Raw genomic sequence first — 21,088 nt, 5'->3', positions numbered from 1 at the left:
ACACAACATATACTTATCCCAATAAAAGAACTTCGTTTAAAATTAAAAATGTATGGGTTTCTAAAGAAACAAGAGACGCTGCAACTAGTCTTCAAATACTCAATTTAGGTACAAAAATTCAAGTGATTGTCGTGTATTAGAATACTGAGAAGTAAAATGCATTGCTTTGGATGCTTTAGACAATTAAAAAATGATGGGTAACTTTTAAACTATATATCTTCTTGAATATAAATTGTCGATGTCCATTAGTACTTTGTTTTATTTTGAGCTTTAATAGTCTTTATTTATGTTTTAAAATGTTTTCTCTATATATGAGGAAGACATATAATTGAATATATGTTAATGCATTTAATATTTAGTTAATTAGTGAGAAAATTAAGATTAATGATATGGGATAATCTCAAATTTTTTTTTGATTTGGTTGATTGATTTTAGATTGGTTATGAATACATCTTAAAATAAGGAAAGTTATAAGAATCTTAAGATAGATTTACCTTGTCCTTACTTTCTTACATATCTAGGCCATACAATGTAGTTTCAAGAGGTATATTGCTTATTACATGATGAATATGCATGCACATGTTTTTTAATAACCTATGGTTTTGCTGTGTTACGTTTTGTGATCTTTTCATCTCAAATGTGTTTTGATTAGTTTTTGATAAAACTTTAATGGGGAGAAGAAGAGAGAAAAACTACACATGCTTATATATTTTTTAAGGGTAAATTACATTGACTTTTCTTTTCTTTTTTTGTCATCTAACTATAAAAAATTATAAAATGGTTGGTAAACAATAATTATGGTTTTTTAAGTCTGAAAGAGAAGTCACTGAAGTGTTTTGCCTGTTTAGTTGTATAGTTCTTAGAGCAGTCAAACCTTATAATAGTTTTCATGCAGCAAGATAATCCATATCCTCCATCTTTAACAAGCCACACAAGTCAAAGTGCTTATGCGGTAAAAAAAACAGCAATTTATTATGCTTAATATTTAGAACATGATCTGTTTGTCTTCATACTATTCTGCTAGATTTGTCCAGTTGGATGTGGATATTTAGTTTTGACAAGCGCCGCAAAAAACGCCGTTGTTGAACGTGTCGCTAACTTTTGCGGCGCTTTTAGAAACAAACGCCGCTATAGACCAAGATTTTTAGCGGCGCTTTTTCCATAAACGCCGCTAAAGACCATGACCTTTAGCGGCGCTTTTCCCACAAACGCCGCTATAGACCATGACTTTTAGCGGCACTTTTGTCACAAACGCCGCCGCTAAAGAACATGACCTTTAGCGGCGCTTTTTATCATAAACGCCGCTATAGAACAAACCTTTAGCGACGCTTCTCGTAAAAACGCCGCTAAAAACATGTCATGCAAAAAAATTATTTTAATCAAATAATATTTATTTTTATGATAAATATTATATTTTATTTTATTTTTAAAATTTGAACTTTAAATATACTTTTAAGGATAAATAAAAAAATATTATTTAAATTAAATTTTCTATGAAAATGATAAAATAAGGCAAATAAAGGAAGCTTAAATAATAATAATTAATAAAAGTGAGAAAACGTAAATAATTAATAAAAATTAAAAATTGTAAACCTCGAAATTTAAGTAAAAACAATATCAATGCAATGCAAGCCATTGTTGAGTCTAATACAAGTGAACAAACTAAGATCCTAAGAAGAGAATCCTATTTTACTAACAGCAGTAAAATATCCATACTTTGTCCAGTATTTATATCGAAAAATCAGATCAGAAGAAGCAATCTCTTTGCACACCATTTCAATTCCTAGTAAGGCCTTCGAAAGTAGTTGATGAAAGCCGGCATACACATCCGATCAATCAGCTTTCAGTTTCAAAATTTCCTTGGCGGTCCTTAAACGAAAATAAGGCATAGGGCATGTGTTCCTACATAAGCATGGAAAAATCCAACTCAGTTCAAAGACAAATAACTAGATATCGTGTTTCAAACGAATGAATGTGCATGTGAGAGTATCTCCAATATATACTTCTGCCTTTTGTCATATATTTAGGCAGATAGACAATAGATTTTACATCCCAACAACTACTGCCCTGAGTACTAGAGTTTAATTACAGAAAAATCAAAATAAAACATGAACTACAAGGATAAAAAATTGTTCCATGGACTTACCTGCTCAAAACAAAGACTTAAGCCTCTGCTATAGAAGTTGATATATAGAATACATAAACATGCCACAATCAAACCTGTACATAGAGAAAATTGTTTAGGGGGAACAATTCAAATTCTAACACAAAAGGCATATGACACCACTGTATTATCAAAATGTCTATACTTCTACTTGCAGACATAAAAGTATGCATAAATAACAGATTCGAGAATTCAAGTGCCTCAATAAGGTATGTTTGAGGGGAAATTTTATAAACAAAAAAAAACAAGAAACTTGAACATGATGAGTACCTGAAGCACTTCAACAAAATATCTCTGTGCAGCTACATTTTGTTCGGCAAATCTACAAGCATCTTCTGTTTCCTTTTGATCTTGCTCAAATCGCATTAAGATCTATGAAATATTTAACAAACATCATTATCATAAAGACATACATATCGATAGAAGAAAATAATATTCAAACTGCTAAGAAAACTAGCAACTTCCAATTCATGATTCATGAAAACCAGAAACACGGGTTTTTTAGCAAGTTTTGGTAATGCATATTGACATTAAATTTCATGAAGAAGCCTAAGGTGCCAGGTAAAAGCAAGCAAAATGATTTGCATGACAGGAATTACATAGTTTTATAATTATCTTTAAAAACAAGTCAGAAATTGACTGTAGATTTTGGCAAATTGAATAACATATTCCAGTTTACCCTAGCACATAATTGGCGCCGATTGTCCTGCTTAACCATCTCCATCAATGCTGTCTCCAGTTCATCGAATCTAATACAAGTGAGGAATTCAATGTCACATTTGTCAAGGGTTATTTCAGCTGAAGAAAAACAATTCTAAAATAAATAACAGATAAGTTCCTCCTTAAAATGCAAAGATTAAATAGTCACTTACTTATATCCAATTTATAAAACATTATGACATAGCAGGGGTAAAAAGCAACCTGTAACCAAGAAAATAAATTACATTTCCTCTACAGTTTATAGAGAACTGACAATCGAAGAACCAAAAGTAATAGACATAATATAAATTATTAACTTGAGAACAGCTGATCTTTTCTCTTTTGTACCATGATTTTATTTTAAAAATATTAGCATAATAACGATGGTGATTTTTATTTTCTTTAATGTTTTTTTACATTCAAAATTATATTTATTTGATTAAAATAGTACAAATTAAAACTCAAAAAAAATATTAACATATAAAATAAAAAAAGTTTAAAAGATGAATAATGTAGACAAACCTGACAATTTTATATGGATATAATGAATTCCTATTAATATATATAAATGCATATAAAGAAATAAATCAACTTTATGATTTTCCAACCAAATTCCTTATTTTCAAACCAAACTAAGAAAATCATAAATGGGCATACACGTTAAACATTTCCTCCTCTTCCATTGTTTTATTTTTTATCACCTAGAGTCGGTTAAGGACAATAACCCAGATATGGAAAATAAAAATTAAGGACACAAGTCTAGTTTAAAGCTTACGGTTAATGGCCAACCCTTCAACGGAAGGCTACCAACTCCAAGGTTCAGAAGAAAAGTAAGCATGGAAGTATAAGAATATATACAAGAATGCCTCGATTTAATAAACTACAGAACCAAAGGTTATTATATATGGTGCCTTCATTTTAAAAGAGAAATGAACCAAACAAAATAAAAACAACAACTTCATGCAGTATTTTTTTAGAGTAGCTAGATTTAGCAAACGACAGTGCCAAACTAGAGAATCACCCAGTTCTCTTAAGTTACAGCGCACTAAGCATATTTTACAGTAGCCCACAAGCAAACACCTAATCTACTAGCTTTCCTTTTGAAATATTTGGGATCATATTGGCCAAATTTAGAAGCATGTGAGTTGAATAAGGTAAGAAAGATAAGATGGACTGTGATGAAACCAAATATAATTTTTTTTTGTAGAGGCTGAATGGAAATGACATAATGTTATAGTAAATCAATAAATCCATGACAAGATAATTAGAAGTTAGGTTATGGAAATGAAACTCATTAGTATGTAGCAAGGTGAATGGTGCAAAGTGAATATAAAACCAGTAGTTACAAAGAGTACCTGTATTTCCTATTCCAAGTTTTGACTGCATGTGTAACACCTCTAACCCGTATCCGTTACTGGAATAGGGTTATGGAGCATTACCGGACCTATTGGACAATTTACAATCAATATGGAAACCAACACATTTTCACATTCAAACCTATTTAAAACATGCTTTTCATAAATAAATACTCATCATATACCAAATGATCAAATGGTCATCTTGAACCATCACCAAAAACCTTTATTAAAAAGACTCAAGCCTATACATGCAATATAACCAAAATCACAAAGCTTATAAATGTCAAACCATAACTGGATAGTGTGATGACATCTCCGACGACTTCCAAACCGAGCAAGCCTCTGAAACTCTATAAAAAAAAAACTCTAAGACTTAGTAAGCTCGTATAGAAATAAACTCATGTTATTAACTAACCGTATTTAAAAGAATTATTCAAAATATGATATAATACATATGATTGCACCATTCTATTTCAAATTCATGCACATAATTAATCCAAATTTTCATGAGTTTATTCATTCAAAACACGTATAGTTTGAATACTTCTCATCATTTCATTCACATTTTCATATGCGTAAATAATTATATAAATATACTTTATTATTCAATATCATCACCTTTTCTTTAGCCAAGTAAATTATCATCAAATAACAATATTTCGCACACCATGTGCCATATGTATATTTAGTTAACACAACTATAACTCATATCTCACATATCATTTAATTCATACCTCATTATAGTCAAATAAACACATTTTGGCATGAATCATATTTATACATAATCTTTCTCATTTCATATGCATGATACACTAAGAAATTACCAAATTACCTTCATATGATTCTCACTTAGGTTCTATACGTATCTGTATCACTTAATTCAATTGTACTTTCATTCTCATCTTGACTTTGCCCGTTGAATCATTCAGAATCGTTAAGGATACTCAGAAATCATAATAGCTTGTATAATGTGATATCCCAAATATGTTCTTACATGTTATTACATATCGATGCCACTGTCCCAGACAGGGTCTTATACGAAATCATATAACGATGTCAATGTCCCAAACATGGTCTTATACGTAATCACAGTACAATGCCAATGTCCCAAACATGGTCTTACATGTTATCACATATCGATGCCACTGTCCCAGACAGGGTCTTATACGAAATCAAATAACGATGCCAATGTCTCAGACATGGTCTTATACGTAATCACAGTACAATGCCAATGTCCCAGACATGATCTTACATGTTATCACATATCGATGCCACCGTCCCAGACAGGGTCTTATACGTAATCACATTACAATGCCAATATCCCAAACATGGTCTTACATGTTATCACATATCGATGCCACTGTCCCAGACAGAGTCTTATGCGAAATTATATAACGATGCCAATGTCCCAGACATAGTCTTATACGTAATCACAGTACAATGCCAATGTCCCAAACATGGTCTTACATGTTATCAAATCTTGGTAACCTTAATGTTATGACATTTGTATCTTATTCTATTCTTTAGGTTCATACGGGACTTTTGGACGTCGTAACTCTGCCAATTTCGGTTCGTTTTCATGACCATTCATCATTCAATTCAATTTAATAATAATTAAGCATTTATAAAAAAATTTAAATACGTTATTACCATACGAACTTACCTCGTTCGCTGTAACGACCAATTAGGTCGACTAATCCGATATTTGCTTTCCCCGTTCTAGATCCGAATCTCATTTTTTTCTCAATCTATATAATAATAAAATTTTCTTATTTAATCATTAATTCATTCAATTTAACATAATTTACACATTTTGGCAAAAATTACACTTTTAACCACATAATTTCAATATTTCACAATTTAATCTCTAATTTGCATTTTCATCAAAAATTACTTCATAAAATATGAAAATCTAACATCAAATATTCATATTTTACCATTAAACATCAAAGAATACATAAGCTCATCAATGGCAACTATATTTTGCGCAAGTATCAACAAGCACTTATTATGTTCGAGGCTACACGAGCCTTGAACGTCATGCTTCGTTTTTGGATCTTAACAAGGGGAAAGGCATGCTCACAAATAAACATAATCGAGTTCTCACGAAAAATATTTCATTTCTATACACATAAATCATGCATCATAATTTAAATATTTTTATCATTTCATATACCCAATACTTACCTATATTTTGTATTAAAATTTGATATATTTTCATTTAATTTACCATACAAGATCATGCAACACGATAGCTCAATTTTACGTACATGGCTTCTTGTCCGGTTTGAAACGGTACAACAATGACTCTAGTGTATAGACGGGTTTGAACATCATACACATTCAACCTACCTAAACAAAACACTCTAGTGTTTTAATTTTCAGCGTGAATTTGGACATATTGAATTCTAGCATGCATTCGGACACTAAAAAAATCAATACATTTGAACATTAAATTTTCACTAGCTGACAAAAATAATTTTCAGACAATTTAGCTCCCTACATCCTTTCAACAAATGCTTGGTTCCTTAGCTTCAACCAATAATAATGGGACATTACTAAAACTGAAATTTGGAAATGTAAATCCTAATTTAAACTGTTTTAAGCTCCAAAATTTAATAACTTTTCAAACATAAATCGAACAGTAATGCATGTCAATTTCAACCATCTTTATATTTTGTTTATTACCACAAAACAGGACATTTATCAACCACCATTTTACTTTAATTAGAACAGCAACAGATCAATTACACCAAGATTTATTGCACTATAAAATACAGCAATTACATGTTGAAACTATCAACATTCAACAGTAGGTTTCAACACCAACTATACATTTATTTATCTACTCTTCTTCACTTCTAACATCATTATTTTGGTAACAAATAACATGTATTTTAACTACTATAACTTTGCTTAACAATCCTTAAATCTGCATTTTACTTGCATGTATTAAACACATAATAAACATGGAAACATTTTCAAAGTTTCATTGCAGGGACTTACCGAACAGCAGCTGAACCTACTATTGATCAGTTTCTTAAGGAACCAACTCCTAAATGAGCTCAAAAATTAAACATGCAGCAGCCCTCTTCTTCCCTCTCCATTCGAACAGCCAAGAAAGTAGGCAGAACTCAACAATTTTTTTTTTATTTCCGTGGAAGAGATGAGAAAATAAGCTTAAAATTGTTTTTTTTTCTTTTTTTTAATTAACTAATTACCAAAATATGCTTTAAAAACATTAGTAATTACACCAAATGCCACTCCACTATCATCCACTAACTCATAAATGGCCCATTTACCACTTAAGGACCTTTACTTTAATGTTCTATAGGTATTAGGCACCTTTAGCTTATAGAACACAACTTTTACGCTTTACGTGATTTAGTCCTTTTTACCGAATTAAATATTCATACAGTAAAATTTCTTTACGAAACTTTCACATAATAATTCTATCATGCTGTAAAATTTAATATAATAATAAAATTAATATTTTAACATTAGATTTGTGGTCTCAAAATCACTATTCTAACTTGACCCAAAAACGAGCTGTTAGAGCATGATTCCCTGTCCATAAATTGAGGGATCCATGGGCATGGCTCTCTGTGGACCGCCCAAATTCACGTCACCTTTAATGTCTTGCAAGGATTATATATATATTAGTTCAAGAAACAGAAAGAGATTGATTGCAAAATGTTGCAGCAAATACAGAAAGAACTTTTTCCAACTAGCAAAAAAAAGTTAGTAGAATCAATGCCTGAATTTGTTGCAATGCTACAGTTACACTTCCTTGATTTCCTTGAACCAACTGACTGCATCAAAAATGATGATTGTATGTATGTGCCTAACATGAATATGACATAGAGTGAATGAAAAATTATGTATGTGCCTAACATCTTGAGCAACAGTCATAGTTCCATCAACTACAATTGATCCATGACTAATATCTTGAGCAAAAATCACAGGAATCGAAGACACAAATAAGAACCAACCGAAGCACAGTTCCATTCTGTAAATCGATTATAAGGGCCTCACTCACTTCCACCGTACTGTATTAACTATTATGTTAACTACGAATTAACGATATAAGATAGTATCAAAAACTGAACATGTATGGTGGAATTCTGTATGAAATGATTGAAATCAAAAGTATATTTTAAACAACAAAAAAGGCGAAAACTTTCAAGTTTCAGACAGCAAGTTGTCCTAAACCACACAGTTTATCACCTGTCTTTCCAGGTTATTAAAAACTTGTAAGAAATCATTCTTTAATACCTTGGTCAGGTGTTCGTTCTACCTATTTGACTGCAAATTCCCACTTAGAGAATTTATATTTCCAATATCAATTTCAACAATCTTTAATCCTTGCAAAGGTAATGAGGTGAATAATACATACATATACATATATCAGGTCTCAATGTATCATGCCTTAACACATAATCAAACATATATGCCTGAAGAATGGAATAAGAAATAAAAGAAGTAGCAGATCCAGAAAAGCAATCTAAGTTTCAAATTTAAACCCAGAAAAGAACCCCAAAAGAAAAGAACCCCAAATAGAAATAAAAACCTAGAAAAGAAGCTAACTAACCTCCAAAAGAAAGAAGCTAGAAAACATCCATTGGGAAAAAGCAAAGAAAATGCAGTGAAGTTATCTTTGGAAACAAACAGACCCACCAACAGTATAGAACAAGCTATAGTCTTGGTTTAGCCAAAATAGAAAGCTTGGATCTGTTTAGGCTTAGGCTGGTGGTGTTGTTTTTTTTGTTCTGAAAGACAAGATAAACATGTTTGGTGGAATTGGTGGGGACTTGTATTTGTCGGTTAGCCATTGGAGAGCAGAAGAAGAAGGGGAAGTAGAGAAAACGATGAAGAAGGAGTTTAAAACATCGTCGTCTGGTAGCGAGATGGAAAGCTGAGTTCCTTTGATAGGGTCAGGTGAAGAGGAAAGAGAGAAAATGAGAGGGGAAAGGGTAATAGGAGAAAGGACTTGGTGAATGGAAAGGGAACGGGTATCAAAAGAAGTTCAAAACATTGTTGGCCATGGGAAGATTAGGGATTTCACGGGGGAAATTTTTTGTAAAGTGGCGCGATTTCTCAAAGTAAAATGATTTTTGCGCATTTTTTTTATAAAAACGCTACAAAAAATTATTTTATTTTGAACAAAACAACGTTGTTTTGCTCTAGTAAAAATATTTTATTTTGCTAACTAAAATATAGCTATTTTGCTACATGTTCAATGTGGAATGATTTAGTTTTTGTATTTCATTTTTATTTGTTATAAGTTCGTCCTATCCAAAATAGATACTTACCTATCCATATGATCAATCTGTTACATGAATTTATTTATTTATTAATTTTTTAAATCTAATATTTAAATATATCAAATGGTTTAAACCATTTAATCTAAATTTAGATTAAATATTTTTAAATATAAAAACATTAATTAATTGTATAAAATTTCATCATTTAACAAATCTAAAGTAAACCTTAAATCCTAAACCATTTAATATATATAATTGATCTATTATATCTTAAATAATTTAAACTATAATCATAATTTTAATATATTAAAATTAATATTATTTTTTATAATTATATAAGAAATTATTTAATATATAAATTAAAAAATACCGATTAATCTAAACCCTAAACCTTTAACCCCTATCTTTTAAGCCCTAAGTCATACAACATAAACCCTAAAACCCCTAACCCCTCTTTTACAATTATATAAGAACTTAATTAATATATAATTTAAAAAATACTAATTAATCTAAACAAAACCTTAACCCAACCTCGAATCTCTAAACCCTAAATTACTAACTCTTAACCTCTAAGCCCTAAGCCCTAAGCCCTAACCACAAACCCCTAACCCCTAACTACTAACCCCTGAACCTTATTTAATATATAAATTAAAAAACACTAATTAATCTAAACCATAAACCCTAACTCAAATCCTTACCCCTAACCCTGAACCTTATTTAATATAAATTAAAGCACACTAATTAATCTAAACCCTAAATCATAACCTAACACCGAATCCATAAACCCTAAATCTCTAACTCGTAATCTCTAACCCTAACCCCTAAATCACAACCCTTAAACCAGAACCCCTAATCCATAATCCCCAATTCCATAATATATAAACCTTAAAATTGTAACTCCTAAACCGACCTTAAATTCTAAATTAACCATATACCCTAAACCATATATATTAAACCCTAAACTATAATGATAATTAATTAAATATTTTAAAATTAATACTATCGTATCATTTACAATTATATATGAAATTATTTAATATATAAATTAAAAATCAATCAGTCATGTACCAAAACAAATTTAAAATTATTTAAATAATAATATTTTAATTTTTCCATTTTTAACAAATATTTTCTATGTTTTTTATTTCAATTTATTTATATACGTGTCATTATTTCAAATTTATCCATTTTTAACAAATATTCAATTAAAAATAATTTGAATTTTAATTAATATAAATAAACAATTTAAATAGTAATTAGACAGATAAAATGCTTTTGCGGCGCTTTTTTAAAAACGCCGCTAAATCCCTGAGCACTAGCGGCGCTTCTCCAAAAACGCCGCTAAAGCCCGAAGCATTAGCGGCGCTTCTCCAAAAACACCGTTAAAGACCAGAGCATTAGCGGCGCTTCTCTAAAAATGCCGCTAAAGCCCCGAAAGGTCGCTTAGGTTTTTTGCGGCGTTTTCTCAAAAAACGACGCTAATTCTTATTTTTAGTAGCGCCGCTAATGCTTGATCTTTGGCGGCGTTTTTTGTAAAGCGCCGCTAATGCTCGATTTTTAACGGCGTTTTTTATCCAAACGCCACAAAAAGCGCCGCTAAAAGCCTGTTTTGGTGTAGTGATGGTACCAAAAAAAACAGCTGAATGAAGGGCCTGCCACAGCGGCACCAATGGTGCCTGTGGCAGAGGCAGCACTAACATGTTCCTATTTCAGCCATTTGTTCGTATTTTTTTCCCCAGATTTTATTACTTTTAAAAACATACTATTTTTTAATTTATTATTTTACATTATTTTAGTACATTATGTTTGAAATGTATTCATTTAGTGTGTTTTTTATTGAAAGTAATAAAATCCGGTAAAAAAATGCGAACAAATGGCCGAAATAATAGTTTTTTTTTAAATTTATTTAAAAAACACACTAAATGAATACATTTCAAATATAATGTACTAAAATAATGTAAAATAATAAAATTTAGAAAATATTATATTTTTTAAAGTAATAAAATCTGGAAAAAAAATATGAACAAAGGGCCGAAATAAGGGTTTTTTACTAAATTTATTTAAAAAACACAGTAAATTAATACATTTCAAGCATAATGTACTAAAATAATGTAAAATAATAAAATTAGAAAATAATATATTCTTATTGAAAGTAATAAAATCTGGGAAAAAAATACGAACAAATGGCCGAAATAAGGGTTTTTTAAAAATTTATTTAAAAAACACAGTAAATTAATACATTTCAAACATAATGTACTAAAATAATGTAAAATAATAAAATACAAAAATAATATATTTTTATTAAAAGTAATAAAATTCGGAAAAAAATGAACAAATGGCCGAAATAAGAGTTTTTTTAAAAATTTAAATAAAAGACACACTAAATAAATACATTTCAAACATAATGTACTAAAATAATGTAAAATAATAAAATTAGAAAATAGTATATTTTTTAAAAGAAATAAAATCCTAGGAAAAAAATACGAACAAAGAGCTGAAATAAGATTTTTTTTTAATTTATTTAAAAAACACACTAAATTAATACATTTCAAACACAATGTACTAAAATAATGTAAAATAATAAAATTACAAAATAGTATATTTTTTAAAAGTAATAAAATTCGAGAAAAAAATACGAATAAAGAGCCGAAATACGAACAATTGGTGCCGCCTCTGCCACAGGCACCAAAGGTGCCGCCTGTGGCAGACCCTTCTTTCAGGTTTTTTTTAACTGTTGTATTTACCATTTTGGTAAATAAACTTTTTTATATATTATTTTGATATTATTTTGTATTATTTTTATAAAATACCCTAGAAAAAGCTTATTTTGGACTTGATATGCAAAATCTGCTATTGTACACTAATAATATTCAAGGTATTTGGACAGGCAAACTAAGTAACTCGACCATTATTGCACTTTTCCTTTTCTTTCATTCGTGTAATAAGACAAGGGAAAGAAGACAAGAAGCCTGGTTGGAGCATGCATATTATGCAATATTGACATTGTTGATTGTTATGTTTTTTTGGGGGGGGGGGTAAAAGTCCAAACATTAGGGTTCGTTAATGATCGGTTTATGTTGTTGCAATAATTGTGCGAGCTTTGAATCTACTCTACATGCAACGATTAAGAAGGTTGGGTGGCAGCTAGTGCTGTTATGCTTAAAAGGCATGTCTGCCGGAGTAGATTCGGTCCATTTTAATCCAATATTGGAAAAACTGGATTATGACCCATAACCAGAAAACAAGGAATGGATTCATTATTTTATGTTACAATTATATTTAAAATGATTTATATAAATGTTGATCCATTAATAATTTATTTTATATAAATTCTGTCAGGGAAAATATAATTGGAATTCACCCTCAATTATGAAAAATTATAATTTGATCATTTAATTATTCTATATTTATCAATTAAATCATTCTTTTTATTAATTTGCTAATGAATGCCAATGTGGATAATTAAGTTTTTATTGACCTCGAATATACCATTAGTTATCCACTACTAATAAGTTTTCGTTTTGACCACACAACTATGAAAAGTTATTAATGATTACCGATATTATTGATTTATAATGTTTTAGTCGCCCGTTACTTCAATAATGGACTCAATATGTGGCACATTAACTCATAGGTGTAATAACTAATTTAGTCCTTAACTTATAGTTAAAACATCAATTTGATGCTTTTAGATCTTTTCAATGTTAAAATCAAAACAAATAAAAAAACTTAAAATCTAAAAATTCATAATTTATTTTTCTGGAATTATAAAAAATTATAATCATATAAATTTTCTAAAAAAATATTTGTAAAATTATAAAAAAACCAAATTGCCTAAATTTTAAAAAAGTCTAAAAATTTGAATTATTTTATTAACTGCTACAATTTACTCCGCAATTTATCCATGTTTGAGAATTGTTTGTAAATATCAATTCACAGTCTAAATTATTGACATCATTTTTTTCCCTTTTTGATGTATTTTGTATTATTAAGTTATTAAGTTAAAAGAGGGATGATTTAAATGAACAAATTGAAGAGTTGAGTGATGAAATTGTAATTTTATATAATTAGATGACTTAAATGTAACTTATTGATAGTTGAAGGAGCATGGTTGGGGTATACTTATTTTTTGAGATCATAAAACGGATAATCGTAGTCGGGTCGAACGCGGGTTTTAAAAACCGTACCCGTCTAAGACCATTTAAATATCGAAGAGACTAGGGCCGTAGTGAAACACCTTCTATCTTTTTCTCTCTCGATTTCGCTGTCTGGATTCTGAATCCTTCATCGATACGACATGGAGTTTCCGTACATGGAAGCTGTTGTTGGTACGCTCTTCTCTTCTTTCATTTCTTCGTATTGTTTTAGCTTGAATCTCTTCACTTTCCAGATTTATTCTTGTCTTTCCTTGCTCACACATGTTGATTTTTCCACCCTATTTCTCACGATTTTATTTATTTGTTTATTTTTAAATCTGGTTCGGATTGAAATTATTAAAATCTTTTTACGTTTTCATCGGGACTTTTTTTGTTCCTTTTATTTTCTTGTCCGTTCCTATTTATTAGTTTCCACTGTGGTTCCTGAAATGAAATACGAAGCGCTTCTCTCTCTCTCTCTTTTTTTTTTCTTTCCTTTTTAAATTTTCGTAGATTAGTTGGAATATATTTTTTTCCCTAGTTTCAATTTGTATTCATGCATATGAATATATTTTCTTTGATTGCTAGTGATTGGAAATTCTAGGTTTTGGAGTTAGCTTTCAAGCATATTTCGAGTCTTTTTTTTCCTTCTTATATCAATGAAATATAAAGAAATACGCGGAAATGAGCTAAATTATGTTAGTAGTTTCTTCAAGTGTTCTGTTTAGTGATTGTCGGAAGGTGACGGGGGTTGATCTACTAATTAAGTAGCTTACAAGTTGCAGGAAATTGGGCAATCATGATAATGAAACTTTTCACTCGAAAGAACCAAAACATGTACTTGCATTTATGCCACGTTGAGACGTTTTATGTTTTGTGTTTTTGCCCATGTGGATACTTTCAGAGATGATCGCATAAGTATGTTTCATCATGCTTAAATGGTTTGTATCTAGTTCTTTGGGGTTTATCTTCCTGTTGGTTGCTAAAAAAACTCTGGGAACAGAAGTAAAAGGACAATTCCAAATATTTAGACAGTCCTTGTTGCTGTAAACTGTTGATTGAACTGAATATACCTTATTGGTTTTGGGGGTCCAATGATTTGTAAGATAATTTTAGCCTGTTTATAGGTTTTATCTTTTGCATTTCAACCTCTTTGGCTTTTAGCTTTTTTCTGTTTATTAAGGAATGTGTTGTGCAAAGTACATGACACAGATTGTGGGACTTGTTAATCACTCGGTTACTTATGTTCTTAAAGAAGTTTGTTTTTGATGGTTGTTTATGAGTTTGTAAGTGCTCTGTTCTTTTTCTCTCCCAACTTACCCTCTATTATTTACAGGTTTTATGATATTAATGTACTTATTTGAAACTTATCTGGACTTACGGCAACATGCTGCTCTCAAATTGCCAACTCTTCCAAAAACATTGGAAGGAGTAATCAGCCAAGAGAAATTTGAAAAGTCTCGAGCCTATAGCCTCGATAAGAGGTTGGTTTGTTGTTTCTATTGATCATTTATTAGATTACATTGGTACATTAGGGAATAATCAAGCTTCCTTTTAACTTGATTTGACATAGTCCTTGATGCATCTCTCTTATTCGCAGCCACTTCCATTTTGTTCATGAGTTTGTGACGATCCTGATAGATTCTGCAATTTTGTTCTTTGGTATATTGCCTTGGTTTTGGAAGGTGAGAGTTAATTGCTGTTTAATAAATGGATCCTCCCTTTTGTTGATTGTCACTATCTTGTAAATTAATTGTTATTTATTGCAGAAATCAGGAACTTTCTTGCCTTTACTTGGTCTAAATGAAGAGAATGAAATATTGCACACCCTTTCATTTTTGGCTGGTGTTATGATATGGTCACAAGTGAGTTCATGATCTTTTCTTTGTCTTCTGCATCCCTTAATACAATTATCATTTTGTGTAAGGTAACACAGACCATTTATTTGTGGTTTTATATTGCAGATCACTGACCTATCCTTTTCTCTTTATTCAACTTTTGTAATCGAGGCCCGCCATGGTTTCAATCAAGTTCGTATTCTTAATTGCTAAATCTCTTTCTTGTTTCTTTGTTTACTGCTATTTTTGGAACTTTTTTTTTTAATTTTAAGATCACACTTATCTTGCTGTTCCTAATTATTTTCTCATATGTTTGGCAGCAAACAATATGGTTATTCTTTAGGGACCTTATCAAAGGAATATGTCTTGCTATTGTACTTGGTCCACCAATTGTTTCTGCTATTATTGTCATAGTACAGGTAAAATTGTGTACATTTCTAGCATTTGGTCTCAGTCCTTTCTATTATAATCAGGCAATTGTTAGCTTAACAACAAGATTTTATGGTCTTAATTACCCTGTAGTCTTTTTGCTATTATTGTTATCCTTCTCTGACTATGGTGAATCTTAATTTTGTGATTGCAGAATGGAGGTCCATATCTGGCTATCTATCTTTGGGCATTTATGTTTGTCCTTTCTCTTGTAATGATGACAATTTACCCTGTTCTGATAGCTCCACTTTTTAATAAGTTCACCCCTGTGAGTATTTCTTAACCATTGTGTCATAGTTTCATTCAAGCTTCCTCGTTTCCCCTAAGTCTAATTACTTTTGTTTTGCCTTGGATGGCACTGTGGGAAATAGCTTCCTGAAGGAGAGCTCAGACTTAAGATTGAGAAACTTGCTTCCTCCCTCAAATTTCCTTTGAAGAAACTATTTGTTGTTGATGGATCCACAAGATCAAGTCATAGCAATGTAAGTATTATCATTTGTAGTTTTTTAATATTCTATCATTTAAGGCAACACTATGTCTTTCTTTTGTAAAACCATTTATGTAAAAGTTTGAACTGATAGTCTAATAGTGATTACTTCAATCATCTTACTTTATAGACTTGTGGCTGCTAAATATATTATTTACACACTCTAGGGGCATTATTGTCATGAACTGTGTGATGCAGTGGATGGCATTGAGGAAAAGCAAACTAAGTCTATTTCTTTTTCTTTTGGCCAGAAAACTAATTCTATTTCAATTTGATAAATATTTGTCCCTTATTCACAAAGAGATTGATTGCAGAAGTGCTTTTTCATCCCACTTATGGTTCAATGTTTTCAACGTCATGCAGGCCTATATGTATGGTTTCTTTAAGAACAAGCGTATTGTCCTTTATGACACATTGATTCAGCAGGTATGGATCTAATACTAAGTAAAAGTTTCTTTGCCTCTTATGTCTGCCCTTTCGTATCTTAAGATTTTTGTATTGAGCAAAGGATAGGTGCAAAATGCCTGTGTTGTTCTTCAGTAGAGGGGTTAATATTATCACTTGTGTGCTAGGATCATCTTCCTTCATTGTGAGGCATACAGGACCTTCCAGTAAAATGTCTTAGGTCTTCATTTTAAACCTAGTGATGATGATTTTTTGTTGAAGCTATTCTGAGTAATTATAAAGTGAATGGAAATTCCAGTCTTCTAATATTTAATTCAGACTCAATATATTTTTTTCCTTCAACCTTATTTCCTACTGTTCAGCATATTGGCTGTTAAGTACATTTACTTGAAAACTGGGAACATTGTCTGCCAATCTCAGGAGACTTGAGTTTGTGGCAAATATAGTCTAATTTTATGCCAGTAGATTTCTCTCCTAGCAAACAATCTTATTTCTTATATAGGAACTTATATGTAAGTCCACTCAATTTATCTTGATTCTGAGGATGCACTTTGACTTAAAGTGAAAATTGCCGAATACATGATTTTTTCTTTTTCCAGTTTATGGAAGAAGTTGGAAAGAATGATTAAATGATCTCGTCATTGTCTGTGTAGTGAAGGCTGCCTTAACAGTCGGGAAAGATCTTATTTATTTAGATTCTTTTTGCAGTGCAAAAATGACGAGGAAATTGTTGCTGTTATTGCTCATGAACTGGGGCATTGGAAGCTAAACCATACCATGTACTCATTTATTGCTGTGCAGGTATGCTGTGGTTGTTCTCTTGCAATCTTCTTTTTTTCTCTGAAGAAAAAAAAACTCACTCCCGTTTTCTTTATCCTTGGATAAATGAGCACCATGTTATGACTATATTATGGTTCATGACTCTTCATTTATGTTTTGGTGGAATAGCAGTGATGCTGTTAAAAATGATCAGAAAATAATTGTTCATTGAGGTGATTTGCCTGCTTAGCAATATAATTCTTAGGGCAGTCACACCTTATGATAGTGTTCATGCAGCAAGATAATCCCATATCCTCCATCTGGCACTACAAAATATTATGAGTTAGATAAACCAAAAGCATGTTAATGAGCCACACAAGTCAAGTGCCTATGCTGTAAAAAAATAGCAATTTTTTCTGCTTAATATTTAGAACATGAGCTGTTTATGTCTTTATACTATGCTTGCTAGATTTGTCAAGGTGTATGTGGATATATCTATAATTTCTTGCTCCAGCAACTAGTTCCATTCCTTTGTTTTGATGTTTGTTTGTTTTTCCCTTCCTTCCAAATGCAGATTCTTACTTTTTTGCAATTTGGAGGTTATACACTGGTCAGGAACTCAACTGATCTTTTCCGAAGCTTTGGGTTTGACACACAGCCGGTACTAATTGGTCTTATTATATTTCAGGTACAAAAATACCTAAACAATGTACTCATAGTTGAGATACCTAGCCTAATAATGAGATGTACTCTATAAGCATAACTAAGCTCTTAACAGGGCAGCAGAGACATTGTTTAATTTGTTTGCGTATAGATAGGATTGAAGGTTATGAATCATTGCTCATTATGATGGAATGGAAAGAGAATCAGTTGCCATACTAACCATTCTCTGACCTTATCATATGCAGCATACTGTAATACCACTCCAACACCTTGTAAGCTTTGGTCTCAATCTTGTAAGCAGATCATTTGAATTTCAGGTAACTTCTTTTTTGCAGCAAATGCTGATTTTGAGTTTTGGTGCTTTTCTCATAGGCTTTGACTGGCATGAAGGGTAGAAATGAGTGAGGATGGAAAATTTGTTAATTAAAAGAATTTAGATTCATAACCACTTTCCTACTATGTAGCTTAACCATTAAATTAACAAAATTTACATCCTTGCTCATTTCCATCTCCTTCTCATCAATCTTTGGATTTAATAATGTATGGTATTTATTGTTTTATGTAGGCTGATGCCTTTGCTAAGAAGCTTGGGTATGGATCTGCTTTACGTGCCGGTCTAGTGAAGCTACAGGTGAATTTCTAGTCATTTTGCTTTCCTTTGTTGTTTAAATCGGAATCTACTATATCGTTTCAAATATGAAGTCTGCTTCATTGTTGTTACCTTCATGCAAAGTCCATCCAATGGTAATATCTGCATGTAGCTTATATTAAGTGAAAAAAAAGAAAGGTTAATGAAGTTGAAATAAAATACTAGTTACATGTTAATGAGGAGTTGTTGGTGCAATTTTTTCAGGAAGAAAATCTGTCGGCTATGAATACAGATCCGTGGTACTCAGCTTATCACTATTCTCATCCTCCTCTTGTTGAAAGATTGGCGGCAATTGATGCAGCTGACAAAAAGGAAGAGTGATAGGGATGTCATAATATTAAGAACTGGGTTTGAATTATTTCATTTCATTGTAATATTTTTGTTTGATGATCTGCATTTGAGTTGCATGGCGTCCTCACGTTGTCAAATGTCACTAGTTCAGGCACACTTATTAGTCAGAAAGCTAGTTAAAATGGAAGGAACTAAGCAGAAAAGAGGGAAGAATAGACTAGACAAATGATCGGAGAAACATCGAATGCAATGAAACTTTGATTAAATATGTTCCGTCCTTTTACTGCACTCCTTTTATTTTGCCTCTATTTTCAAGGTAAGGAAAAAAACCCCCAAAAATAAGTTTTGAGTATTTTATGTTTTTCTTAAAATGTTTTTATTAGTTGTTCTTGTCAAATACAAAAGGGGGGGGGGATAATAACGTAATATTATTGTAAATAGAACGTGGCTAGGATTTGTGAAGCAACTAAGCATAATGTTGCTATGTTTTGTCAAATTAGCTGCGGCTTCAATTTTAATGGCTTTTTTTAATGTTTGAAGCTGAATGGAAAATTTAAAAAACTATGAAAATTTCTAAATATCGAAGTGATTAGGGTCACAGCGGGGTTTACTCACTAATCAAAAATTGGAAAGAGAGACATTGCTTGTCGGTTGCATAATTAGATTTTCTATAATTTACTTACCAACATTAAAATAGATAAATAAAGTAAATGTTAGTAGGAAGTTGTTGAGATATTAAGTGTCGGATATTCTTTTTCTCTACCTTTCCATAAAATAATTTACTACCATTTGCGTCGAATGTTTGAAAGAATGTATGAAGTCACCCACCACCTCCCTCACCTCACCTCACCTTACCATCTCATCACATCTCAAGTGGACTGCGGACGTCGCTACGCAGTCTCATTCAGTCCGCCTAGTCACTTATTCTTTTTCAGCTGTCTCTCTCAAACCATAACCTACGTACTCCTTCTCGTCCCCATAATCAGCAGGCAGGCCTTGCTATTAAGGGTCTGTTTGATTGATGGAATTAATTTTTCAGAAAATTATTTTCAACTTTTTCAGTGTTTGATTGGCGGAAAACATTTTCCATTTGAAAAATGAACTCCAAAACAAGGGAGAATGGGTTACATTTTAGGGAAAATGTCTTACCCTTTCAATTTCCTTAAGATATTTTCCGTGCTCTCCTCTCTATCGCCTCCTTCACTTCCTTCATTTCTGGTAGAAAACTGCTTCTGTTTATCGATTTTCCAGTAATTTGTTTTTTTAATTATTTAATACTTATTTTTTTAACACAATTACAAATAATTTATTTGATATTAGTTTTTTTCAAATTATAATGATTAATATTGTAGCTTAATAATTGAGTATTATTATAAATAAATCATTGCAATATATGTAAAAATAATTTAAAATATAAAAAATTATTAATATATATTAATATATGTAAAAACAACTTTTTCGGAAAATATTTTCAGGAAATCTGCCAAACAGCAGAAAATATTTTTTAGTAAATCATTTTACAGAAAAGTAAAATATTTTCCAGAAATCATTTTACGGAAAACATTTTACTGGCAATCAAATAGACCCTAAATAGGAAAAAAATGCTTTTCAATCTCATATTTGACCATTCTCGAAGATTTATAATTTAAGCACTCTAGATTAAATAAAAAAGTACGCATTTGACCGTTCTCAAATATTCATAATTTAATCTAAAATTGGAAATAGAATGAATTAAAAGGACCATATAGTCTTTTTAGTTTCAGTCCACTGAAGCTACAAGATAAAAAGAACCAGACGCGCACTAACATTTTTAGTTTCCCTTGTTCGTAAGGAAAAAACGATACAGTGCACAGACAACCAGTAAAAGTACAGGCTGAGTTGCATTTCAGTCCCTTTATTAAAATAAATATATTAATCTTTATCATCTCGAAACATGTAAATTAGTC

At 31.0% G+C, this 21,088-nt stretch overlaps 1 protein-coding gene and 1 long non-coding RNA gene across 9 annotated transcripts; one reads left to right on the top strand and one right to left on the bottom strand.

Annotated features, from left to right (window-relative positions):
- Window positions 1-1,585: 1,585 nt before the first annotated feature.
- LOC121223707 (uncharacterized) lies at window positions 1,586-9,293 on the bottom strand. 8 transcript variants are annotated; one of them, XR_005921036.1, is made up of 10 exons: window positions 8,813-9,292; window positions 7,228-8,065; window positions 5,885-5,969; window positions 4,517-4,571; window positions 4,219-4,307; window positions 3,037-3,085; window positions 2,844-2,913; window positions 2,435-2,536; window positions 2,147-2,220; window positions 1,586-1,902 (listed from the first exon to the last, which is right to left on the bottom strand). It is a non-coding gene; the product is annotated as an uncharacterized lncRNA (long non-coding RNA). The 8 variants fall into 8 exon arrangements; XR_005921035.1 differs by having other exon boundaries at window positions 5,885-8,065; window positions 8,813-9,293; XR_005921033.1 differs by lacking the exon at window positions 7,228-8,065 and having other exon boundaries at window positions 8,813-9,275.
- Window positions 9,294-13,702: 4,409 nt separating this feature from the next.
- Window positions 13,703-19,410, top strand: LOC107924227 (CAAX prenyl protease 1 homolog). Its single transcript, XM_016854572.2, has 14 exons — window positions 13,703-13,813; window positions 14,958-15,105; window positions 15,222-15,306; window positions 15,391-15,486; window positions 15,586-15,651; window positions 15,780-15,878; window positions 16,043-16,156; window positions 16,260-16,370; window positions 16,739-16,801; window positions 17,489-17,581; window positions 18,114-18,227; window positions 18,448-18,519; window positions 18,768-18,833; window positions 19,056-19,410. Exons 1-14 carry the CDS (start codon window positions 13,783-13,785, stop codon window positions 19,170-19,172), a joined length of 1,275 nt encoding a protein of 424 aa, XP_016710061.2. The 5' UTR covers window positions 13,703-13,782; the 3' UTR covers window positions 19,173-19,410.
- Window positions 19,411-21,088: the final 1,678 nt, after the last annotated feature.

The sequence above is a fragment of the Gossypium hirsutum genome, chromosome D11 (genome assembly GCF_007990345.1).
Source record: "Gossypium hirsutum isolate 1008001.06 chromosome D11, Gossypium_hirsutum_v2.1, whole genome shotgun sequence".
Taxonomy (NCBI): domain Eukaryota; kingdom Viridiplantae; phylum Streptophyta; class Magnoliopsida; order Malvales; family Malvaceae; genus Gossypium; species Gossypium hirsutum.
The sequence above is the reverse complement of the archived record's forward strand: the minus strand, read 5'-3'. Positions and strand labels throughout refer to the sequence as shown.